Source organism: Mercenaria mercenaria, chromosome 13 (genome assembly GCF_021730395.1).
Source record: "Mercenaria mercenaria strain notata chromosome 13, MADL_Memer_1, whole genome shotgun sequence".
NCBI classification, from domain to species: Eukaryota; Metazoa; Mollusca; class Bivalvia; order Venerida; family Veneridae; genus Mercenaria; species Mercenaria mercenaria.
Window position 1 is genome coordinate 29,907,553 of NC_069373.1, and position 27,732 is coordinate 29,935,284.

At 35.4% G+C, this 27,732-nt stretch overlaps 1 protein-coding gene across 5 annotated transcripts in view; it reads left to right on the forward strand.

The window, feature by feature from the left end:
- Positions 1-27,732, forward strand: part of LOC123529047 (uncharacterized) — a 172,131-nt gene that overhangs the window by 56,422 nt on the left and 87,977 nt on the right. For 3 of the 5 annotated variants that reach the window (XR_008366710.1, XM_045309232.2, XM_045309236.2), the window contains exons 4-5: positions 20,578-20,716; positions 22,051-22,131. Coding sequence is in view for 4 of the 5 variants with exons in the window: in XM_045309232.2 (XP_045165167.2) it covers positions 20,578-20,716; positions 22,051-22,131 (220 nt within the window). In the remaining variant the exon portion in view is untranslated. Of the gene's footprint in view, positions 1-17,254; positions 18,480-20,577; positions 20,717-22,050; positions 22,132-27,732 lie in introns of those variants that run through there. The other 2 variants (XM_045309234.2, XM_045309233.2) reach the window with 2 other exon arrangements.

Here is a 27,732-nt window from a genome sequence, read left to right on the forward strand (position 1 = left end):
TCAAATATCAAAAACTCAAAGAGATACATAAGAACTCACTTACCTAAGAAAATATATAGAAGAAAGATCAATCCTCTTTTCCAGCAAGTTTTATTTTATTATTTTCCTTCATAAGAAAGTTGGCAGAATGATGTCTGCCTGCTGGAAAAGGGATCTTTTGAGGGTTCCTCTCGTTGGCCATTGGTCCTCGGATCTTGACCAATCCAAACGCAAAATTTCACATAATTTACATAAGGCGGAGATGTTAAATCTTTAGTTAAGTAGTAGAAAAAACTGTGAAAATCTTTAAGATGTTGTACATGTCAAGCCAGACAAACTATCACCTATGTTTTTAGAACAATACAGCTTAACATTTGCTAAAACAGCAAACATTTGATCACTTCCTTTGAAAGTAAGGGAAGTGTTAAGTGGCTTCATACCTAGCTACAGATGTCAGGATATTGAGACTTCTTAGTGTGATTACAAAAATTTAGCAAAGTAGTGCTTTTCTAAAAGATTACATTCCTGACTGTGGGAATATTAAGAAATATTAAAAGTGTAAAATATTTGTGGCCAAAAAGTAATATAGACCAAAGTTCTGAAACAAAGTATTTTACTAATAATAAATGAAAAATAAAATATAAGAAATTTACACAAAAATCACAGCATAACATTTGTAATAAAATGGAGCATACTCTACTCCAGGCTCTGCAGCTACAATTTACCTGTTAACCTAGCAAATTTTCTAATTTCTGTTCTTTTTTGACTTAAAATAGTTTTACATAATCAAATGATCTCATGGGCTCTTTCTGAAGTTAGCCTAACTGTCATAGTTACTGAGCACAATATAAACCTTAGAATACTATTATTCAACATGGGATCAGAACAGATTTTTTGGTATTAACAGTGAGACCTATTGAATCCATTTGATGAACTGTGTCTCTTATATTGCATAAACATGATTCAAATGTTTGACCTTGAAGGCAAGAGTCATCTGTATAGGCAGTGATTTCCTGCCCAAGGGATCTTAGTTTCACAAAGACTGGTTTCAAGACTTTAGTACCATAAAAACCCATAACCAAGACTTAAACTGGTATTTTGTGTCATTGTGCCAGAAGCGGAAGTATTTCCTATCTGCTTTATCTATTGGAATAGAGTAAAATGCCTCAGATATGTCAACTGAGCCAATGAAACAGTTTTTTCTCATGTTATTGATAGCATTTTGTAAAGTTTCCATCTTAAGATCAAATGGCATGTACTTATTATTGAAGGATTTCAAGTTAAGAATAATTCTAACTCTGCCATCTTTTTTAGGCCTAATAAAGATGTTTGAAACATACTCATTGGCATCAATTAACCTGTTAACAGGTTCTATAATGTTACACGATAGAAATCTCTGTATCTCTAAATGAATCTTTTCTTGCTCCGACCTTGAAAATAAATTAGGTGTAAACTGTTATTTAGGTTCACAAGTAAGTCCAATTTTATATCCACTAGTTGTCTTGATTATCCATTTGTCATAAGCGATATCAAGCCAATTGTCTCTCATTATAGTGGGGTCAGGGCCAGCATGTATTATCTGCTTCGAACTTTCTATAGGAGAAAGTCTGTTGCCTTTATGTGCGGTTTTTAACTGCCTCCAAATCGCCTCCTCAATGGCAGGGATTTGAAGATTTTCAACATTTTGTGGCGGCTTATGTTTATCTTTAAATTCTTTCAGTTTTTCAGCATCCTTCTTTCCTTTTCCTCTAAGGCCCTTATCGGCTAAGTCAGCTAGCAGCTCATCCACTCCTTCCCCAGTGTCAGTTTGTTTTGCAAAAAACTCCTCAAGTTCTGGTATAAATGATGTGTCATCTCCCTCCTGTTGCATCTGTTCTGTCAAATAGCGTTCAAGATCTACTTCATCATCAGAATTATCCCCCTGACTTAATACTTAACTCATTTTCTGACCAATTGTCTTTCTCCTTCATTTGTGACCTTTTCAATTGTAAGGGCGGCTCATCTTCAGTTTTTCTTTTCTTCAACTCACAAATGTCCTTTCTCATAAATGACACTGCTTCAGCTAAAGTTTTAATATTTTTGTTCGATTGTTCAAGCCAGTTCATAGTTTCCATTATCTTATCCATATTATGCTTCCCATTGGTGTCTTTTCGCATCTGGACATCTGATCCATTTTGGTCCTGGGAGTTGCAATCTCTATAACACTTGACATTACTTATTTGTAAAATTGAATGGGATATACAAGTGGAGATGTTTACCACATACAGTGCCTAATTGGCTCAAGATAAACGGGGCAAATGAAATGTTTACCCAAGTGCTTATCATGTTTAATGTTTATGTCTGATAAATAAACACTCCAGCACTGTCCAAGATTTAATAGGTATACATTTCATGCTGAAATTGCTTGGTTTGTGCATCATGGGAAACACTAACATTTTCTTGACTGCTTAATAAAAATGAAACAAGTTCCAAGATAATCTTAACTGTTTCAAACAAAAATTTTCAGTTTTCAGAGAAAAGACCTCAGCTGAAAGTAAGCTTGGCGTCATTTACAAATTACATACTGCCTCAGCCGAAAATCAGCTTGAATCATTTATGATAACTCCTCAGCTGAAAGTTAGCTAGAATCATTTATGATAACTCCTCAGCTGAAACTGTTAGCTGGGATCATTTACAAATTAAATAACACATCAGCTGAAAATTAGCTCTCATGTGGTGTTTTGCAGTCAAAAAAAAAAGAAAAAAAAAATACAGCTGAAAGCTAACCAGTTTCATTTATGATAACTTCTCAGCTGAAAATTAGCTGGGATCATTTATGATAACTCCTCAGCTGAAAGTTAGCTGGGATCATTTATGATAACTCCTCAGCTGAAATCTAGCTGGGATCATTTATGATAACTCCTCAGCTGAAAGTTAGCTGGGATCATTTATGATATCTTCTCAGCTGAAAATAAGCTTGGATCATTTATGAAAGTTAGCCAGTTTCATTTATGATAACTTCTCAGCTGAAAATTAGCTGGGATCATTTATGATAACTCCTCAGCTGAAAGTTAGCTGGGATCATTTATGATAACTCCTCAGCTGAAATCTAGCTGGGATCATTTATGATAACTCCTCAGCTGAAAGTTAGCTGGGATCATTTATGATATCTCCTCAGCTGAAAATAAGCTGGGATCATTTATGACAACTCCTCAGCTGAAAGTTAGCTGGAATCATTTATGATAACTCCTCAGCTGAAAGTTAGCTGGGATCATTTATGATATCTCCTCAGCTGAAAATAAGCTTGGATCATTTATGATAACTCCTCAGCTGAAAGTTAGCTGGGATCATTTATGATATCTCCTCAGCTGAAATAAGCTTGGATCATTTATGATAACTCCTCAGCTGAAAGTTAGCTGGGATCATTTATGAATTAAATAACACCTCAACTGAAAATTAGTTGTCATGGGTGTTTTTCCGTGGAAAAATACAGCTAAAAATTAGCTGAAATCATTTAGGATTACATAATTATTACCTCAGCTGAAAGTTAGCTGGGATCATTTTTGATATCTCCTCAGCTGCCAGTTAGCTGGGATCATTTCATGAAATAAAGAACACCTCGGCTGAATGTTAGCTGTCATGGGTATGTTTTGCAGTCGAAAATAACTGTAACTGCATTTAAAGTTCACCTGTCCTTGATATGTTTAACAGTAGCATAATTATGAGCAAATCATAGCCATAAAATTTTTGAAACAAAGCAATCAAAAAAATACCTTTGCTGGTAATATAGGTTTTTATTGTGTAAATCTCAAAACTTACCTTACAAGTCTGCCATTATTTAATATTGCATGAAATATCCTTATAATCCAATCTAAAATATATATTCCTTATGCACTATGGAATTAAATGTATAAATCTTATTATATTATCTTTATCTCTATTTTTGACTGATTCACCCAAGCCACAGCTTCATTCTGATAAGCCTAGACCACTTGCTGCACCTATACTCTATGGGGCCCCATTAAGGGAATGCAGTTGATGAAATGACACCCAGCAATGCACCAGCCAGCTTACATGGCAGCAGTAATCAAACTGAACAAAACAAAGCAGACTCCAAACCGCATGCAAAAAAAGTTCTTATTTTGGGTAATTCAGTCACAAAAGGACTTGTAAGTGGAAAAATGAACACTAATCAAACAAAGGTTAACATAAATCGCATAGTGGTGCAACTGTCAAAGACATCAGCAAAGCCATCTTACATCAAAACACGCAACCACCAGTAACCAAAGAAGCAGATGTCATTATCATCCACACTGGAATCAACAACATATCCAATGCTGATCAACCTGCCAACATTTGTGACAAATTTCAAGTGCTTACCAACTCACTGAAAGGAATCAGTTCCAAAGCAAAGATTATGGTGGCATCTATATTGCCCCAAAAAAGAGATCTTCTGTCAACAAATAACATTAACACAACAAATGATCTATTGAAAAACCTTTGCAAAGAAAAGGGATGTAAGTTCATTGACACTATCAACATTGTAATGGAAGAAGGCAAAGTAATTCAGAGCCTTTACTATGATCCATCTAAATAAGCAAGGGTCAGTTACGCTAGGAAAACAACTGAATTCAGCTATTCGTGAAGGCCTTGATTTACAAAACAGTGCTTCAAAACAGCCAGCTGTAAATTTTCAGAAGGCTTATCGCCAACAAAGAATGAACCAGCATCAAAATCAGCAATACCCATGGAGATCAATAGGCTGTCACAGATGGAGGACAAGTCAGAATTTTTCGCCCAGGAATCCCTGGATGATACCACATTGGTAACAAATAACATGTCAGACAAAAATAAAAATGACATGTGTAGTAAAACAACATCAGAAGAACGTTTTTATTTGAAAAATGGCATCAAATTCTTTCACTGAAATATACACTATTTATATCCAAAACGAGATGAAATTAAAGTACTTGTAAGTACTTCATTGTGAAATTGATATATTTTGTTTTTTTGAAACATTTTTAAATGAGTCTTTTAATGACAGTGAATTTTATTTACATGGATATCAGATGTTTAGGAAAGACAGAAGAGCTCATGGAGGCAGTATAATGATATATGTGAAAGAAAAATGTTACTATGTGCGTAGGCAAGATTAAAAAATGGAACAGACTGAAGCAATATGACTTGAAATGAGATGTTCCAAGCAAAAACCTTTTCTGCTTGGTTATTACTGTAGACCACTATCATCTCCAGCTAGTTGGAATGACAATGTTGAACTAACTTTAGAAAATGTTTACCATGAAAACAAAGAAATAGTACTTTTAGGGGATTTTAATTACAATTATGAAAATATTTCAACATCAAACAATAGTTGGAATAACATCATTATATCTCATAATCTAAAACAGCTGGTTTCAACACCAACCAGGGTAACTTCCAAAACATCTACAATAATTGACCACTTGTATACAAATGTCCCAGTCAATATTGTTGAAAAATCAGTTCCAAAAATTTCTCTAAGTGATCATTATCCAGTTTGTTTCAACCGTAAACTAAGTACTAAACATGAGAAAAATTCAGTGCACAATATGATCACCTACAGGTCACTAAAAAAGTTTGATGAGCATGAATTCATAACTAGTCTAGAAAAAAAAAAAAGAACCAGGGTTTGTCTTGGATTCATTTGATGATCCTGATGATGCCTTAGATAACTTTATTTTTATGTTTAATAACATTCTCAATAAAAAAGCACCAGAAAAAAGAAAATGTGTAAAATACAAAAATCAACCAGACCGGTTTACAGCTGATATTTCAAATGCTATTAAAATGAGAGACTCTGCTAAAAAGTCTGGTGATACTGTATTATTTAAATATTGGCATGAAAGAGTGAAAGTTCTCTCATCAAATGCTAAAAAATCATTCTTTGTTCAAACAATACACAATAATAACAAAAATCCAAGATTACATTGGAAAAATCTTAAGGATCTGTCTGGTAAAGCAATAATTACATCAGTGATGATGCAGGCAATCCTATTACAGACCCCAAGACGACAGCTGAAAACTTTAATGATTTCTTCACAAACATTTTCAGGTCTGCACCACAAAATAACTCTTCATTAGGTGAAGAAAATAAATCAGTTTTACAAGATTTTGTTAATTCTAAGATTAATTCTGAACAGGAATTTAATATTCCACCTATTACAGAAGAATATGTCCGTCAAGAGCTTCAATCTCTTGATACTGGAAAATCAACTGGCTTATATGGTCTAGGATCAAAATTTCTTAAAATAAGTTCTAGTGTGATAGCTAAACCTCATTCAAAGATCTTTAATTTAAGCATATTCCAAGGCAAATTCCCTAAACAACTTAAACTTGCAAAAGTCACTCCTATCTACAAAAAAGGAACAAAACCTGATAAAAACAGTTACAGGCCAATATCAACATTACCAATGCTTTCTGAAATTATTGAAAGACACATTTCAGATAGCATGAAAATATTTCTTGACAGTCACAAACTTTTACATGAAGAACAATCAGGTTTCCGCAAATTTCACTCATACCGAAAATTGGATTACTGCTATTAATGATAACACCTTGGTTGGTACAGCCTTTTTTGACTTGACGAAAGCTTTTGATAAATCACAATATGCTTCTTGAAAAACTCAAATGTTACGTACCATTTCAGTGCAAAGTCATTGCATTGGTTTAAATCTTATTTGACTGACTGTTCTCAAAAAGTCAGCATATCAGGTGTCTTATCTGAATCAAAGGAAATAGTTGTTGGTGTACCCCAAGGCTCTGTCCTTGGCCCTCTACTTTTTATTCTCTGCAATCACAAATATGTTTGCAGATGATACCACCATTTCTGCATATGGAAAATCATTTTCTGAACTTCAGCATAAACTTCAAAGTCAACTTTACGTTTTTGAAACTTGTGCACTCAAAATTCCATGATACCAAATGTCATAAAAAAACTAAAACTATGTATATCTCTACAACCAGACGTATAACTGAAAATAACTCGGATACACAAATCTTCATGAATAACCAAGTGTTAGACAATGTGGAAGATGAAAAACTTTTAGGAGTTGACGAATATTATATGAAAGGTATCTTTCCCGAAAGGATGATCAAAACCTACGCCTTAAACATACTTTTGGAACTTGACAATCCCTAACTTTCAATACTGACATAAACTATTGAAATGTATTTATGCTAAGTATGAATGAACAGATTCATGTGAGAAAAACATGAATGTCCAATTAAAGAATACTGGATTCCCGTATATAGAATGTTCCATATACGGGAAAAATGTTTCGGTATACGCCGGTATATTAGGAGTATACGGAATGCGTACACTCCCGTATACGGAACCATTTTCCGCAGTGAAACACTTACAGTCATCACTATAATTAGTTAAAATCACTTGTTGGAATAAATTCAAAAATATTATATTAACAAAAATACTGCACTTCCAAAAAAAATGAAAAAAAGTTGTCTCCCTTTGATACAAATTTGCTATTAAGAAAAGTCAGAATGTATGTATGTGAGTCAGATTGGTAACTGGCATATCAAGAATGTTTAAAATTGCCACAGTCCTATGTAGAACTTTACAACAATTGTAAATTATTGTAAATACAGTCGAACTTCGTTAACTTGAACCCGTCGGGACTGACTGTTGAAAATGAAGGGATGGGGGAATTGGATCCAGTATCCATACTCAATTCTGAAATATACACAGTGAGAACCTTATGCACTTCTGTTCTATCTCATTTATTTGGTTCAAACTTTAAATAGTTGCACAACATTGTTAGCCACATGATATGACACAATGTCCTGGTGCATTACTTTTGCAGAAATTTCAAATTATACATGTCCCTTTTACGCTTATTTCATGTTTTGATACTTCTCTATCCCTGTTATTAGCTCAACCATCACGCGGCGTCCGTCGTCCATTTGTGCGTGCGTAAACTTCTGTTTGTGACCACTCTAGAGGTCACATTCCTTCTTCTTCATCCGTTAATGTAGGGGGCTCACTCTGGAGCATTGTCGTACATGGTGTGAGGCACGCACAATTGATTTTTCATGGGATCTTTATGAGTGTTGGTCAGAATGTTCATCTTGATGATATCTAGGTCAAGTTCGAAACTGGGTCACATGCGGTCCAAAACTAGGTCAGAAGGTCTAAAAATAGAAAAACTTTGTGACCTCTCTAGAGGCCATACTTTTCAATGGATCTTCATGAAAATTGGTCAGAATGTTCGTCTTGATCATATCTAGATCAGGTTTGAAATTTGGTCACGTGCCTTCAAAAACTAGGTCAGTAGGTCAAATAATTATAAAACCTTGTGACCTCCCTAGAGGCCATATTTTTCATGGAATCTGTATGAACATTGGTCTGAATGTTTATCTTGATGATATCTAGGTCAAGTTTAAAACTGGGTCAACTGCAATCCAAAACTAGGTCAGTAGGTCTAAAAATAGAAAAACATTGTTACCTCTCTAGAGGCCATACTTTTGAATGGATCTTATGAAAATTGGTCAGAATGTTTACCTTGATGATATCTAGGTCAGTTTTGAAACTGGGTCAGGTGCCCTCAAAAACTAGGTCAGTAGGTCAAATAATAAAAAAACCTTGGGTCAACTGCAGTCAAAAACTAGGTCAGTAGGTCTAAAAATAGAAAAACCTTTTGACCTCTCTAGAGGCCATATTTTTCAATGGATCTTCATGAAAATTGGTCTGAATGTTCACCTTGATAATATCTAGATAAAGCTCGAAACTGGGTCACATGCAGTCAAAAACTAGGTCAGTAGGTATAAAAATAGAAAAACCTTGTGACCTCTCTAGAGACCATATTTTTCATGAGATCTTCATGAAAATTGGTGAGAATGTTCACCTTGATGATATCTAGATCAAGTTCAAAACTGGGTCATGTGCCTTCAAAACTAGGTCATTAGGTCCAATAATAGAAAAACCTTGTGACATCTCTAGAGGCCATATTTTTCAATGGATCTTAAAGAAAATTGGTAAGAATTTCTGTCTTGATGATGTCTAGGTCAGATACAAAGCTGGGTCACATGAGCTAAAAAACAAGGTCACTATGTCAAATAATAGAAAAAACAACTTCATTTCAGTTCAAAACTGGGTCATGTGGGAACAGGTGAGCGATTCAGGACCATCATGGTCCTCTTGTTACTATATACATTTGACACAGACTTAGGCTTTAGTCCAATATCTTCATCCACACACTTCAATGACATCTGCTGCTCCAGCTTCCTCACATCTGCCCAGTTTCACTATCCAGCATTGAAGTAGTCGAGCGCATTGTCTCCTGTGACAGCTCTTGTTATATTATATCTTTTTTAAAAGAAAAATGTTTGTGGTTCAAACATAATAATGAAAAACAAAACTTAATTATTTAGGAAGGAAGTGCAATTTATAGAATAATTAATAATAAGTACTCTCCCAGTTTGTTCAGATGGGGGCATTTGGTTCATCGTATTTGCCACTAGAGCTTTCAGCTTTAATGTTTGTACAGCAAAAATATAAATATTGAACTGCTTGGCAGATTGATTTTCAGCCACAGGATGCATGTAAGGCCCCTTCTGACTTTTGTTGAAATTTGGGCACTTGAACTGTTTCATGTTTTTAGTAACCATTCATGATTCAGTGTGTCATACATATAGTATAGAGCGACTTAAGATCTGTGTGGCTTTCTTGTACTTCAGACATTTGTTACCATTCATGATTCACTATGTCTTAGATATATTCAAGGTCAGGTGAGTGACTTTAGTCCATTATGGTCCTCTTGTGATAAATACCACCTCAGCCATAAGTTAAATGATGTCCAACCTTTAGTTACTAGAGTTTGGTTTCATCTATTGAGTGTTTTGGTTACGCTAGATAAATTTTATCTTTTAAATATTATCTTGATAGAAGGGATAATATTACATTAGATAAATTTTGAAGTAGCAGCTATACATATATATGTTTTAGGAAGTACATTGTTATCACACAGTTTATTGTTAAACTTGGACTTAAAAATTGTTTCTCATTTTGGCTGAAATGGTCAAACTTTTAAGTTATTTTAAGTGAGGAGGAAACTCAGATTTTCTGTGTAGTATGTGATGTTCTGTTCTTGGGAAATATTTCTCTTGGTTTTAATGGAGATTTTTTTAAAAGTTGTGGACAACAGATTTTGCAGAGATTAAAAATGTTTACCCCACCTAATACAAAGTGCTTGTGGTGAACCTTTTAGGATTGTTGGATGTCCATTGTCCTTTGAAATTGGCTTATTTATTCTTAAGCATCCCCGTTTCTCAAGCAGTTTTATTATATTTAAAATGGTTCAAGGTAATGTGCCTTTGATCTATGCACTATATTTATATTCTAATCCAAGTACAGTAAGTTTTTCACCTAGATATTTAGGTAGAATTTATGGGTATGATGGAATTAATTTGCCTCGGATGTGACTCCTTTAGTTTGTATCGATTTTTCAGCCTAATAAAGACCATTTTCAGTTCATGCCAGATGTGAGCTTTTAAGGAACTTAATAGGCCTTCAAGTTGGTGTTGAAACTGCTGGATAAAATGCATGTGAGGATAATGTATTTCTTCATGTCTTCCTGTGCAATATTAGTGTTTTTATCATATGTCTGAGTAAAGTGTGACCATACTAGTTTCACCGGAGGGGACTATATGAATGCCGTCTATGCTTCCGTCCATCTGTCTGTGTGTCTGTCCGCAAATCTGGATCTTGCAATCGCTCAAAAAGTGTTCAAGCTAGGTTCATAAAACTTTTATGGAGTAGAGGCAATATATAGATTGTGCATGTACATGACTTATGCTTGTTGGTCAAAGATCAAGGTCACTATTGAAGGTCAAGTAAAAAATTGTGTCTACTCCATATCTTTTATATGCATTGATGGATTATCTTAGTGTTACACACAAACGTTCCCAATGATGAGACAATGTGTCAACACCTGATCTATGCTTTTGGGTTAAAGGTCAAGGTCACTGTTTAAGGTCCAGTAAAAATTTGCTTCTGCTCCATAACTTTTAATTGCATTGAAGAATTTTATATTACTACACAGAAATGTTCCCCATGATTAGACTATGTGTCATGTACATAACTGTTGGTTGTCGATCAAAGGTCAAGGTCACTATTAAAGGTCAAGTAAAATTGTTTTTTCACTGGTAGGGGACTTCTGCATTGCTACTGTCAGTTGTTTAATCATGTGCCCACTTCAACCCTCCATCCACACATACAGTAGGATAGTTGTTTAATCATGTGCCCACTTCAGCCCTCCATCCACACATACAGTAGGTCATTTGTTTAATCATGTGCCCACTTCAACCCTCCCTCCACACATACAGTAGGTCAGTTGTTTAATCATGTGCCCACTTCAGCCCTCCATCCACACATACAGTAGGTCAGTTGTTTAATCATGTGCCCACTTCAACCCTCCATCCACACATACAGTAGGTCAGTTGTTTAATCATGTGCCCACTTCAACCCTCCATCCACACATACAGTAGGTCAGTTGTTTAATCATGTGCCCACTTCAACCCTCATACACAATGTCAGTAGGTCAGTTGTTTAATCATGTGCCCACTTCAACCATCCATCCACACATACAGTAGATCAGTTGTTTAATCATGTGCCCACTTCAACCCTCCATTCGCACATACAGTAGGATAGTTATGTGGCTAGGAAAATAATTGATGACAGTAACTGTAATGCTATTCATTTGGTTTAATTTATATGGCTGAAAAGAACAACAGAGAGATCAAATTAATGGGTAGCAGGTAACTTAACCATTCTGTTAAAATATCTGTAATTCACGTTTTATTCAGTCCATCAATATGTTCATCCATCACATTTTCTTTTGTACTGAGCTCCTCCTAAAATTTTCATTCTCTTAAGTACACAATCAACATGAAGTGGAAATGTGAGTATTGCTGGAACTTCAATTTCATGTCTGATTTCTTTTAGTTATTTCCCCTTTTTGGACTTAGGAAATTAACTGTTAATCATTCTGTACCTTGTGTGCTCAACTCCTAAATTTTCTATCCAAGTTAAATGGACCTTGGTATCGTTCTTTTAACACATATCATTGGGAATTGCGTATCAGATGGTTTTTAGCTCAACTATTTAAAGAATAGGTAGAGTTATTGGACTCACCCATGATGCATCCACGTCTGCACCTGGGTCCCAATTTGGTTAAGTTTTTGTATGTAAGCTGGTCTTTCAGTAACCACTTGTGGGAATGGATTGAAACTTCACACACTTATTTACTGTGATAAACTGACTTATATTGCACAGTTCCATACCTCTATTTTGCTTTATTTTACAAAATTTTGCCCCTTTTTCGACTTGCAGATTTTGGTTAAGGTTTTATATGTCAGCTGGTATATCAGTATCCACTATTAGACATTTACGGATTAAGTCTACGTGGACTGTGGACACCTAAGGCGATAGATTTTTCAAGGGGACCGTCTCAACATAGTTTAATTATATTATGCGCGATATGAAAAAGAGTTTATAACGGCAATAGGGTTTGAGTTATTATATCATCACTCTGCGGTAGGTGATATAAATTTGGATGTGCCTGTTTTTAGCTCGACTTTTCGAAGAAAAAGTAGAGCTATTGCACTCGCTCCGGCGTCGGCGTCTCCGTTGGGTTAAAATTTTTGATAAAGTCAAATATCTCTGTTACTGTCAAAGCTATTAACTTGAAACTTAAAATACTTATTTACTATCAAAGTCTACACAAGGAAGAACAATCCCCATAACTCTGATTGAATTTTTACAGAATTATGCCCCTTTTTAATTTAGCATTTTTGGTTATAGTTTTTGATAAAGTCAAATATCTCTGTTTCTATCAAAGCTAAAGACTTGAAACTTATAATAGTTATTTACTATCGAAGTCTACACCAGGAGAAATAATCCCCATAACTCTGATTGAATTTTGATAGAATTATGCCCCTTTTAACTTAGAATTTTTGGTTAAAGTTTGTGATAAAGTCAAATATCTCTGTTACTATCAAAGCTATTGACTTGAAACTTAAAATAGTTATTTACTATCGAAGTCTACACAAGGAAGAACAATCCCCATAACTCTGGTTTGAATTTTTACAGAATTATGCCCCTTTTTAATTAAGAATTTTCTGTTAATTTTTTTGATCAAGTCAAATATCTTTGTTACTATCAAAGCTATTGACATGAATCTTAAAATACTAATTTACTATTTAAGTCTACATGCGTAGAAGCAATCCCCATAACTCTGATTTAAATTTTGTTAGAATTATGTCCCTTTTTAACTTAAAATTTTTGGTTAAAGTTTTTGATAAAGGCAAATATCTCTGTTACAATCCAAGCTATTGACTTGAAACTTAAAATAGTTATTTACCATCAAAGGCTTCACCAGGAGAAACTATCCGCATAACTCTGATTGAATTTTGATAGAATTATGCCCCTTTTTAACTTAGAATTTTTGGTTAAAGTTTTTGATAAAGTCAAATATCTCTGTTACTGTCAAAGCTATTGACTTGAAACTTAAAATAGTTATTTACTATCGAAATCTACACCAAGAAAAGCAATCCCAATAACTCTGATTTGACAAGAAATTATAACTCTATGTGGTCACACCTTTGAATAACCTCCCTTTTGACACTTCTTGACCGGATGATAAACTAAATAAGTATTGAAGATACCAAGTCGTAACTTTATACAATGTTAGACCTCATTGAAAGGAAGTGCAGTCACAAGGAACCATAACTGTAGTTGGTCCCATTTTTAATAATGTCCATTTTTAAACCTTCTTTGGGGCATAACTCGAATACTATGCAAGATAGATTTCATACTTAACAAACTTATAGAAGTCAGTGAGAAGGAGTGTAGGGACAAGGAACCATAATCTAGGTCGTCCTATTTTTTTAATTATCTACCTTTTTTGAAAACTTTATACTTACTCTAGATGCCACATTTTCTTTATGAAATTTAGTCCAAAGACAGAACATTTCCCTTTTTAAATGTATAAAAAATTAAATTACAGTTATCTGGGATATAAAAGTCAGTTGATTGGTCATATCATAGAAAGGCCCTTTCAACAGTCTGAAGGCCTAGTTTCTACGTGATCTACTTAAAAACTGTTCAGAAAGATGGTCTTTTTATATACAGTAAAACACCGCTCGCTCGAGGTCGCAAGGGGATGAGCAAAATGCTCGAGTTATCCATGGTTTCGAGCGACCCAAACATTGACCAACATACGAAGAAAATTGAAGTTACTTTTACCGATTTTCATCGGGATCGTTTGCAGAGTAAATGGTGATGCGTAATAATAACATACTTGTGACATTTTAAAAGAAAAAACGTATTACAAACGTTATGATAGACGTTTCAACAGGTAATTTGTAAATGGCACATGTGAAGAAACAGCTAAGACTTTTTTATTTATATTCATCAACAAGTCCATATCATAATTATCGTCTAAATTTAATTCAATTCAATTCAATCCAATTGAATTGACCCTAAATTTAATGAAAAGGCTGTATTACTTCCTTCATTTGCATGCAAACAACTGCTGATTAAAATACTAAGATCTCATAACTATCTTCTCGATCCCGCAGAAAATATGTTTTAAGTAATCAGTAATTGATCGATCTTGGATAAATAAAACTTTTCTTTAACCGTTTATCAATAATTAATTTCATTATAAGATCAAATATACCGACAAACAAACATTTAAGATAGTCTGGGAATAGACTATGCAATTCTCACGGTGTGTGAAAATTTTTGATTAACCGATACATTCTGACCCCCGAAGGTGTGAAATATTTTGACACTTCTGCTCGAGTTTGCCAGAAGAAACAAAGAATAAATTGATACACAGGGACCAGGTGTCATGCTTGAGCGATCGAGTTATCGATGCTTGACCCAGCCATGGTAATTTCGCATAGAAAATAGAAGGAAATCGGCCGGGACTACATGAATTGCTCGAGCGAGCCCGGGTGCTCGAGTCATCGATGCTCGAGCGAGCGGTGATTCACTGTAGTCTGGTTCAACTTAAATTTGGTTATCTGATGTCAATAACTATACTACTATGTTAAATCATAGAAAAAAACTTCTGAGCATTATAGAGGCAATAGATTTTATCGCAATATGATGTTGCTCAGTTTAAGCTCTATATGGAGGCACTCACGACAACGACTTTCAAGAACCGTACATGTCTGTGCATCCCTTGTGTGTAGAAGAAAACATATCGGATTGATTGTATAAACTGAAAACTGTCAACAAGAAATGAATTTCATTTCATTCATGTTTATGCCATAATACAGTATAAATGGGAAGATTTTTTTATTTTGATTATTTTCATATCTTCCGTTCATTTATCTAGTAAAAAAGCTGTCCATCTCTTCGTCCATCCACTACTGACAAATTAAAACGATAAAGTTATACGAATACAAAGTCTTAAATGCGGCTAATACAGAAATAACAATTAAGTGCTCTGCCAAGCGGGGCAATATACGCTCGAAGGATTATATCAGGGGATGGGAGCAAAATTTAAAGAACTTTACTGTTGAAGCCCAAACGAAAAGGACAACAAAGGGAATAAATTCCCCGAAAAACTCTAAGTCCACTAAAATCATTACCAGGTACAGATAAGTCAAAATACACATTTACGTTGCAGGTACCATCCATGTTGTACCACAGAAAAGTGGTATCAGTTTTTTCCCTACGGCCAGTAATAAAAATGTTACAAAATAACCTATTTATAGTAACATAAAAGGGAAGTAATTCAATAAAAAAATATTGTAAGTGAACAAAAAATGGATATGCCAAATAAAACCAAAAACCAAGCAATGCAAAGCAACATAAACACAAAACAAAGTCATGTGAACTTTGACCCCTAAGTGTGACCTTGACCTTGAAGCGAGCCATGCGCTCTGCACGTCATCTCAATGTGGTGAACATTTGTGCCAAGTTTCTTTAAAATCCTTCAAGCAGTTCAACAGTTACACATCGCACTCGAAACAAAGTTATATGACCTTTGACCCCTTAGTGTGACATTGACCTTGTATCTAGCCATCCAAAACATGTGCTCTGCACGTCGACTCGATGTGGTGGACATTTGTGCAATGTTTCTTTAAAATCCCTCATACAGATCAAGAGTTACAGAGCGGACATGAAACAAAGTCATATGACCTTGTCCCCTAAGTGTGACCTTGACCTTAAAGCAAGCCACCTGATACAGGCGCTCTGCACGTCCTCTTGATGTGGATAACATTTGTTTCAAGTTTATTTAAAATCCTTCAAGGAGCGGAGTCGACATGAAATTGTTAACGAACAGACGGACAGACAGACAAACAGACTGACAGACAGACAGCCAGATGAACACCTGTGGTATCCCAAAATACGTCCCTTCGGGCGTATAATAACAACAAAGGAATGGAGACGCAAGATATTACGTTTTCTACAGTTTTCACAATGTTTTACCTGCTGACCTACATTTTGATCCCGACTGACCCAGTTTAGATTTTTTCATGTTGGACGACGACGACGACGATGGAATACAGATACATTGCGATCAGACTAGCTCATCTTTTCAACTTTGTCGCAGATGCGCAACTTATAATATTGAAGAACATTTCAGGAAAGTGTTATGATGCTAGATCAAATACTTTTTGCGATATGTATAACAAAACATTTCTCTGGCGAACAGACGGACGGACAGACAAATCCAAATATTATCCTGTGCAGTGACATATTAAGCCAGACCTTACCATCATATAGGAATGTTTTCCTACCAAACATAAATTAAAATTATCATGTTGAGACGGTCCCCTTGAAAAATCGATCGTCTTATGTGCTCACAGTCCACGTAGACTTAATCCGTAATTGTCTACTGGGAATGGATTGAAACTTCACCTGATGATCTGACATGCAGTGCACAGGTTTCATAACTCTGCTTTGCAATTTTTACAAAATTATGCCCCTTTTAATGTCCCCTTTTGAAGAAGGAGGGGTATATTGTTTTGCAGATGTCGGTCCGGTCGGTCTGTCTGTCGGTTGGTTGGTCTGTATGTAGACCAATCCGTTTCCGGATGATAACTCAAGAACGCTTGGGCCTAGGATCATGAAAATTTATAGGAAGATTGGCCATCACCAGCAGATGACCCCTATTGATTTTGAGATCTGTATATCAAAGGTCAAGGTCATGGTGACCCTGAACAGTTAAACGGTTTCCCAATGATAACTTTGAGAATGCTTGGGTCTAGGGTCATGAAAGTTGATAGGAGGTTGGCCATGACCAGCAGATGACCCCTATTGATTTTGAGGTCAGTATGTCAAAGTTCAAGGTCACAGTGACCCGGAACAGTTAAACGGTTTCCGGATGATAACTCAAGATTGCTTGGGCCTAGGATCGTGAATATTGATAGGGAGGTTGATCATGACCATCAGATGACCCCTATAGATTTTGAGGTCAGTAGGTCAAAGGTCAAGGTCACAGTGACCAGGAAAAGTAAAACAGTTTCCGGGTGATAACACAAGAACGCTTGGGCCTTGGATCAGGAAAATTGATTGGGAGATTGATCATGAACAGCAGATGACCCCTATTGATTTTGAGGTCATTAGGTCAAAGTTCAAGGTCAGATTGGCCAGGAACAGTTAAACGGTTTCTGGACAATAACTTGAGAACGCTTGGGCCAAGGGTCATGAAAGATGATAAAGAGGTTCATCATGACCAGCAGATGACCCATATTGATTTTAAGGTCAGTAGGTCAAGGTCAAAGGTCAAGGTTACAGTGACCCGGAACATTTAAACCGTTTCCAGATAATATGAGCAAATAATTTCTGTTCCTTGTGCAATTACTGAATGCATCAAGAGGGGCATTTCGTGTTCGACGAGCTCTTGTTCAACTTTTATATTCATTCTTTTGACAACACTGTTGAATAGTCAAGCGTTCCTGTTTTCTTTTAGTTTGCCACTTTCTTGACTTTATATTTTATTCTGTCAAGCATTTTCGTGGGGCATGTAGCATACAGTGCAGATATCGTTTTTGTTTGTGTATTTATACTGATTTAATTGTATTAATTTAGACTTTCATTAAGGTCAAGCAGATATGTGCTCCTGATTCAGGCTATCAGTCTTATATTACAACACATTCCAAAAATGGTGAAATATGTGATTTTTAGCACAGTATGCTTAAATTTGGTCTCTGTGACCTTGACCTTGAACTTTTCATGAAGAGCAGTGGTATTTAGGTGAGCAGTATAGAGCCCTTATATATGGCCATCTTGATGATCTTGTCAGTTGATAGTTTTAAATAAAAGGCAGATAAATGTGAATTGGAACATCACAACTTGAAAAGACAAGGTCAATACAAATTGCTAGATAAAAGTAAATTTGATAGGTGTGAAATTTCAGTTAGCTAGTTGAAAGGTTGTGATGGATTAACTATTCTTTCTAGAAGTGGAGATGAAAACACAACTTGCATGGCTTCTCTGTTCCACACTGGTAATTAATTTCTTTCTCAGATCAATCCATAACATTATCTGGTTTATAGGAGGTTAACCAGATTCGGGTCAACAAATGAAACTGTTCAAAACTTTAACATTGAACTGATCGTTTTCACTTATTTGTGTTCACTGGTTCTTAATACATATTAGATTTTCACTGAAAGTATTTTCAAAATTTGATTTTCCCATCCTGGTTGCCCAATCAAGATAGCGTTACTTTAGTATGAGTATTAATAAACAGATTTTGCCTTAGGAATTGTATGAATATAAGCACTTTTATATTTTTGCCAAAATTCATTAAAAATGCATGTTTATGAAATTATTATTACCTCCCTTTGCCTATCTTGGTTAGATTGAAAATAGATGAATTTCGAAACTACACACTGTTTTAGAAGTCCCTTTTGTTTCAGGTAGTTGAAATATTCCAATATTTTATCTAATGCAAATGTAAAAACTATAAATTATATTGAAATCTAAAGAAATAGTTCACTTTTAAAAAACTTTAGTATTAAAGTGAGGTCCAGTATTGATCTAGTTTTGTGTAATAGATCTTTTTGTTCTTTTACTAATAGTAAATGTCTTACAAAATACATGAAAACAGAAAAAATGGGTCATAAAATGTTGCTCAAATTGATATTTTGAAATCAGTCCAATAAAAAAACAAATTGTCCCTAGTTTTTTTACTGGCTTGATTTCCTGCAGATGCTATAATGCATTGTAAAAAGATGGTTTAATTTTTTTTATATAAAACAATATTTGTTTCAGATGTGCATAACAACCTTAAAATATGTAAAAGACAGTAAAAAATCGGCATTTTCAAGTCTCAAGTGTTAATTTCAGCCTTTAAACTTTTATGAATATCCAGGATTTTAACTGGAATATGCTCAATATTATACACTTATTTGATGACTTGCGAGTATTGTCCAAGGACAGATGGATAGACTGCAGATAAGTTTTGAATATTGACTGGCAATCTATTCAGTACAAGCCTTTTATTTGCATGATATCTAGAGATAAATTTTCGTTTTTGTTTTCTTCAAGTTTTGATGTTTTTGGCATGATATAGACAATGAAATCTTAAAACACATTGACCTGAGCAGTTAAGACAGAAAAACTTAGGAGTGTCTGCAGCCTTGATGTTAGAATATGTAATTCATGTCTGTGTAGCTTTCTTAGACTATTAACCTTTACCCTGCTAAATTTCTAAAATGGACTGGTCTATCATTCAATTTGGGCAGCACCACTTACCATTCAAAGGGATGTTCACTGAAAATTTACTGACTGAATAGCGAACAATACAGATCTCTGGATGATAGGACATGCAGAGTAGATAACCCCTATTGATTTGACTGACTTGACTGTGTGGCATCAAGGGACAATGATATATTATGTTATATATATTTCAGTCTGTGTTGTTACATTTTAACTGTGTGGCATCAAGGGACAGTGATATATTATGTAATATATATTTCAGTCTGTGTTGTTTTATTTTGACTGTGTGGCATCAAGGGACAGTGATATATTATGTAATAAATATTTCAGTCTGTGTTGTTTCCTTTTGACTGTGTGACAACATCAGGGAGCAGTGATATATTATGCTATATATATTTCAGTCTGTGTTGTTTCATTTTGACTGTGTGGCATCAGGGGACAGTGATATATTATGCTATATATATTTCAGTCTGTGTTGTTTCATTTTGACTGCGTGGCATCAAGGGGCAGTGATATATTATACTATAAGTATTTCAGTCTGTGTTGTTACATTTTGACTGTGTGGCATCAAGGGACAGTGATATATTATGTAATATATATTTCAGTCTGTTGTTTCCTTTTGACTGTGTGACAACATCAGGGAGCAGTGATATATTATGCTATATATATTTCAGTCTGTGTTGTTTCATTGTGGCTGTGTGACAACATCAGGGAGCAGTGATATATTATGCTGTATATATTTCAGTCTGTGTCATTTCATTTTGACTGGTAGGCATCAAGGGACAGCAATATATTATGCTATATATATTTCAGTCTGTGTTGTTTTTTTTTGACTGTGTGACAACAGCAAGGGGCAGTGATATATTATGCTATATATATTTCAGTCTGTGTTGTTTCATTTTGACTGTGTGACAACATCAAGGAGCAGTGATATAGTTGAGGTGAGCTTGACTCTCAAGAGCAGTCCTGTTCCAGGAGAGAAGTCCTTGACACCAGTTTCGTCAATGATTAAACTCACACAAGGTAAATTTCAGTTGTGAGAAAAATATTGGTGTGGGAAAAATCTCTCTGCCAAAACTTACTAGTTTTGCTACATAAATATGTCTCCCAATGATTTGTGAGGAAATATGTTAATTTTTAAGGTATGTCTACCTGACTATCCATCCATCTGTCACCAGAAACGTCAGAACTACTAGCTGGAATTTAATAAAGGATAAGTAGCATGTATAGTATAGACTGCTGGTTATTCTCAAAAACAAGATGGTTTCGTTTTGAAAAAAAAAGAATTCAAAAGTGAAGTCCAGCAAAACAGCAAAATTTATTCTACCCCTACGTTTTGCCTTTATTTCGCATGAAGGTAGGATAAAAGTTGTTATAATTATATATGGCATAACAAATAGAATAACAGGTAACTGTCTTTTGAGAAAGGGATTTCTCAGACTCGGCTAGATATGGTGCGGAAGGAGCTTGTCAAGCCTCGCTCCTTTCAGGAACATATCTAGCCTTGTCTTAGAAGCCCTTTCTCAAAAGACAGTAAGCTGTTATTCTCTATCCCCCGCCAAAGGCGGAGGGATATAGTTTTGGAGTCCTCCATCTTTCCATCCGTCCATCTGGAGCCATGTCTAGGAAGTGGTTTGGAATATTAAAATAAAACTTCATGAACATGTTCACCACTATAGGGAAATGCAGCCTGTCAAGTTTCTGTCAGATTGCCCGAGAAACACCAGAGTTATGGCCCTTAGAATTTTCTATATAACCAATTAACTATACAGGATACTATGAATACGGCAATTTCTGCTTCATAATTTGTGACACATTTGACCTAGAACTATGAAACTTAAATTAATGTGGTAGTGCATGCTCAATTTCAGCAGGATCTCTTCAGTAACTTCACAGTTATTGCCCTTTAATTGTTTAAAAATGTACATATTTGTACATAAAAAAACTAACCAATTGGTAGAATTTCATTAAATTTCTTACTTTTTTTTCCCCATGAACATTTATTATCAACATGTGACGTTGTACCCAAACCCAGTTACCCCCACTACCCTGGTCACACACGTCACATGATGTGAAGTTGTAAATCCCCACCCCCGCCACCACCCACATTCCAGATTTCTTACTTGATTGTGCTCTCTTAATGACTTCAGTTCTTTTATGTTTAAATGTAATGAAATTATTTGTTTCTTTGTTACATCCTAAACTTTTTACCAGATACATTTCTTTACCATTCTTCGACACAAACCCATTCGGCAGGGGAGGGATGAATTAGTGTATCGAATTTGCTTGTTCATATCTCTTTGTATGAAAAAAAACAAAACACGTAGACATCCCAGTTATGTGATTCTTTTTTGCAGAATATGTGTTATATAAAGGACATGGTAGATATAAGAGAGGGTCCCTTTTCCGCAGTTATGGAATACTGCCTCCTTTACAAGGTTTAAAAAACAATATACTCCACATAGAATATTTAAGCATGCACACTTCAATTAAAGGCAATTAAGCATACTAATAAAGCATATGGTGATGGTTTAATAATGATTTCCTAATCTTGCATGCTTACACATACTTTTAACATACATTATTGTTTGTTAATCTACAATATCAATCCTTATTTTGGGATATATATTGCTTTTGTCTTGTCAGTCTGCCTGTCTGTCATTAAAGTTTTTCTGGATCATATTTCTGCGAAACTATAGGCGGAATTTCAGCTAAATTTTGTAGAAAGGTTCAGTACCTAAGCAAGTTTCGCAGATCATCAACATTTTCCAGTTAACTGTTGTATCTTTTGAACAGTTATGGCTCCTCTAGCCTACTCCTTTAATATATGATTACTGGTTGGCAGGAACAGGTTAGGTCAGTATCAGTTGCTAATAGCTATGCCTTTCTTAAACCTTTTGGCTCATGAATTTCATTATAAGCTCATTGTAAACATCAGCATCTGAGTTGGTTAAGGCTTTTGTTTGGATCCACCTATCCAAGTACTCTGATTGATGTCCATCAGAAAAACCTGAAAATCAAGTTTAAATATTTGTAACATTTGAGATCCTTGAAAAATGATCTTTGTTAAGTGTTACTTCCCATTCAAAGTGCTTTATAAACTTTAAATGAATGTATTTTATGTACTGTTGTGTGCTACCATCCAAAATATTGGTTTACTGGAAGTAAAACACAACATTAATTGTGTAAAAGCTGTAGTGTTGTGTTTTCGGATAGAAAAAAATCAAAATCCACAAAAATAAACTGAATTGTGTTATTTAAATTTCTTGAAAGATATTCCGCTTAAAGGCATACGCAAAAAATACATGTATATGAGATGAGCGAAATTTTTCCCAAGAATAGAATATTGAAGGACAATCATCAAAGACACAAAAACCTCAACAAAGCCAAGTTGTAGAATACTATGTCATATTGACAGTCTACAAGCATTTCTGAATGAGCATATGGAAATGCTCCTGCAAAATTTTCATCTTTTTATAGCAACATGCATTGTTAGCATGATTATTAGATGAACGGATAGAGCTATTGGACTCACCCATGTATTGTGTTGGTGTCCGGATTTGATTAAGTTTTTGTATGTAAGCTGGTATCTCAGTAATCACATGTAGGAATGGATTGAAACTTCACACACTATTCACTGTGAAGAACTGACTTATATTGCACAGGTTCCATAGCATTGTTTTGTTTTTAGCTCACCAGAGCAAAGGTGTGCTTTTGTGATCGCCCTGTGTCCATCGTCCTTCGTCGTCCATCGTCAACAATTTGACTGTTAACACTCACAATTTTGATCCAGTCTTAATGAAACTTAGTCAGAATGATACCCTCAATAAAATCTTGGACAAGTTTGATATTGGTTCATCTGCGGTCAAAAACTAGGTCACCTGGTCAAATCAAAGGAAAAGCTTGTAAACACTCTAGAGGCCACATTTATTACCCTATCTTCTTTAAACTTTGTCAGGATGTTTACCTTGATGACCTCTAGGCCAAGTTTGGATCTGGGTCATGTTGGGTCAAAGACTAGGCCACCCGCTCAAATCAAAGGAAAAGCTTGTTAACACTCTAAAGGCCACATTTATGACCTTATCTTCATGAAACTTGGTCAGAATGTTTATCTTGATAATTCCTAGGCTAAGTTTGAATTTGGGTTATGTCAGGTCAAAAACTAGGTCACTAGGCTAGATCAAAGGAAAATCTTGTTAACATTCTAGAGACCACATTTTAAGTTTGAAACTCGTGAGAATTAGTCAGAATGTTTGCCTTGATGACCTCTAGGTCAAGTTCGAATCTGAGTCATGTGGGGTCAAAACTAGGTCACCCATTCAAATTAAAGAAAAAGCTTGTTAATACTCTAGAGGTTATATTTATGACCCTATCATCATGAAACTTGGTCAGAATGTTTATTTTGATCATCTTTAGGCTAAATTTGAACCTGGGTCATGTTGGGTCAAAAACTAAGTTACTAGGTTAGATCAAAGGAAACTCTTGTTAACACACTAGAGACCACATTTTAAGTTTGAAACTTATGAGAATTGGTCAGAATGTTTGTCTTGATGATTCTAGGTTAAGTTTGAATCTGGGTCATGTGGGATCAAAAGCTAGGTCACCCTGTCAAATTAAAGGAAAAGTTTGTTAACACTCTAGAGGCCACATTTATGACCATATTTTTATGAAACTTGGTCAGAATGTTTATCTTGATGACCTCTAGGCCAGCTTTGAGGCGTCTCAAGTTTACATAGACATATATAGGAAAAAAACTTAAAAAATCTTCTTGTCTGAAACTGCAAGGCCTAGGCTTTTGATATTTGGTATGGTGCCTTGCCTAGTGTTCCTTTACCAAAATTATTCAAATTATGCCCTCGGGGTGAAGAGAGGCCCAGCTCTAGGGGTCCCAAATTTAACATAGACCTATCTATAGGGGAAAAAATCTTCTTGTCTGAAAGTTCAAAGCCTAGGCCTTTGATATTTGGTATGTAGCATTGCCTAGTGGATCTCTAACAAGATTGTTCAAATTATGCCCCTGGGATGAAAAGAGGCCCTGCCCTGGGGGTAGCTTGTTATAGAAATATATACTTCAAAAATTATCAGATCATATTTCCTAGACTGCTTAATTATAATTACCTGATGACCCCAAGCGATTAGGTGTCACTTGACTCTGACCTTGACCTACTTTCTTGTTTTTAGCGCACCAGAGCACGAAGTGCTGAAGGTGAGCTTTTGTGACCGCCCTGTGTCCGTCATCGTCCGTCATCAGTCATCCGTCGTCGTCACAATTTTGGCCCAATATGAATGAAACTTTGTCAGAATATTACCCTCAATAAAATCTTGGACTAGTTCAATATTGGGTAATCTAGGGTCAAAAACTAGGTCACCATGTCAGATCAAAGGAAAAACTTGTTAACACTCTAAAGGCCACATTTATGACTATATCTTCATGAAACTTGGTTGGAATGTTAATCTTGATGATTTTAAGGTCAACTTTGAATCTTGATTATATGGGGTCAAAAACTAGGTCACCAGGTCAAATCAAATGAGAAGCTTGTTAACACTCTAGAGGCTACATTTATGACTGTATCTTCATGAAACTTGGTCAGAATGTTAACCTTGATGATCTTCAAGTCAAGTTTAAATCTGGGCCAGGTCTGGTGAAAAACTATGTCACAAGGTCAAATAAAAGAAGAAACTACTTAACATTCTAGAGGTCACATTTATGACTATATCTTCATGAAACTTTGTCAGAATGTTAATCTTGATGATCTTTTGGTCAAGTTTGAATCTGGGTCATGTGGGGTCTAAAACCAGGTCACCAGGTCAGATCAAAGGAGAAGCTTGTTAACACTCTGGAGGCCACATTCATGACCATATCTTAAAGAAACTTGGTCAGAATGTTAATCTTGATGATCTTTAGGTCGAGTTCAAATCTGGGTCAGGTGGGGTCAAACACTAGGTCACCCTGTCAAATCAAAGGAAAAGCTTATTAACACTTTAGAGGCTACATTTATGACTGTATCTTCATGAAACTTGGTCAGAGTTAGGTCGGGTCAGCGATACAGGGCCTTCAGGGCCCTCTTGTTTAAGATACAGTCTTAAAATTAGGTAGACATGTACAGTTTTGCACACTGATCTTAAGACTGACTTTCAGTTACCTTGAATATGACCTACTTTCTAATATTTTAGCATCACTGTGCCATTTTAAACCTGTGGCTCATATTACTCAGGTGAGCAATTCAGGGTCATCATGACCCTCTTTTTTATGTTTTTAACATTTTAAGGCCCACAGTGAGTTTGACTCAGGTTTGACCAATTAAACATATAAGGACCACACAGTTTGCTTTGATTCCTCTCATGATTTGTGTCCGATACATCTACACCCAACATTAGTTCAAGCTATCCTAACTAAACTGACACTATTTTTATTTTCTGATGGTTTTTGCCTGACCACTTAATCTGCACTGACGTATGAGAAACTGATGACATACAATGCAAAGTTCATAGCACATGGATAATTGAATGTTAAGATCAAGATTATTAATTTTTTATAAATATGATTTAATTTTAGATATTATTATTTTCAAACATACCATAAAAAAAGTATAAATTCACAAAAAAGTCCATGAAAACAGTTCTATGGTTTTGTTTTCCTAATTGTACAGTATTTCTGTAGCATGACAACAGTAATGGTGGCAAAATAATGCAGCAATTGTGTTGCATGGTTAATGTTGGATCAAAAGCAAAATAGAGTAAAATATTTATCCAAGTAGTTAGCATGTACAAACCCATGTTGTTTGAGGGTGGATGGATGGTGGTACTCACTAACTTTTGATAATTTTAAAAAATTCATTTTTGCTTGATATATTTTACCATAAGGAGAAATTAAACATGACTGTTATGAATCAGTTCACTCCTTGTTTTCTAAATAAAGTGAAGACATGCAAGCAAAGTAAGCTGAAAATCTCATGCCTAAAATTAACTTTCATTTGCATGAGAATAATGATTTTGTTACGTAAATTACCTCTGTTATATTCTCAGGTGGTTGTAATTTTATTATCCCCCCACCAAAGGTGAAGGGGATATTAGAAATGCTCTCCGTCCGTCCGTCCGTCCGTGCGTCCGCAACGATATTTGTCCGGAGCATAACTCCAAAAGTACTTGAGGGATTTTCTTCAAACTTCATACACTGATAGAACACATTGGGAGGAAGTGCAGTGTACAAGAACAATAACTCTACCTTGCCTATTTTTTGAGTTATTCCCCTTTATCTTATTTTCTTAAAAAAATTTGTCCGGAGCATAACTCCAAAAGTACTGGAGGGATTTTCTTCAAACTTCATACACTGATAGAACACATTGGGAGGAAGTGCAGTGTGCAAGAACAGTAACTCTACCTTGCCTATTTTTTGAGTTATTCCCCTTTATTATATTTTCTTAAAACATTTTGTCCGGAGCATAACCCCAAAAGTACTGGAGGGATTTTCTTCAAACTTCATACACTGATAGAACACATTGGGATGAAGTGCAGTGTGCAAGAACAATAACTCTACCTTGCCTATTTTTTCAGTTATTCCCCTTTATCATATTTTCTTAAAGAAATTTGTCCAGAGCATATCTTCTTCATGCATGGAGGGATTTTGATATATCTTGGCACAAATGTTTACCACCACGATGCGGAGTGTCATACGCAAGAACTAGGTCCCTAGGTCTAAGGTCAAGGTCACACTTAGAGGTCAAAGGATACAAGAATAAAAACCTTGTCCGGAGCATTTCTTCTTCATGCATTGAGGGATTTTGATATAACTTGGCACAAATGTTTACCACCACGAGACGGAGTGTCATGCGCAAGATCCAGGTCACTATGCCTAAGGTCAAGGTCACACTTAGAGGCCAAAGGTCAGATACAAGAATGACTTTGTCCGAAGCATTTCTTCTTCTTGCATGGAGGGATTTTGATGTTACTTGGCACAATTATACACCATCATGAGACGAAGTGTCATGCGCAGTTCCCTTCTTTAGAATTACTTCCCTTTGTTGTTACTTTAAATAGCT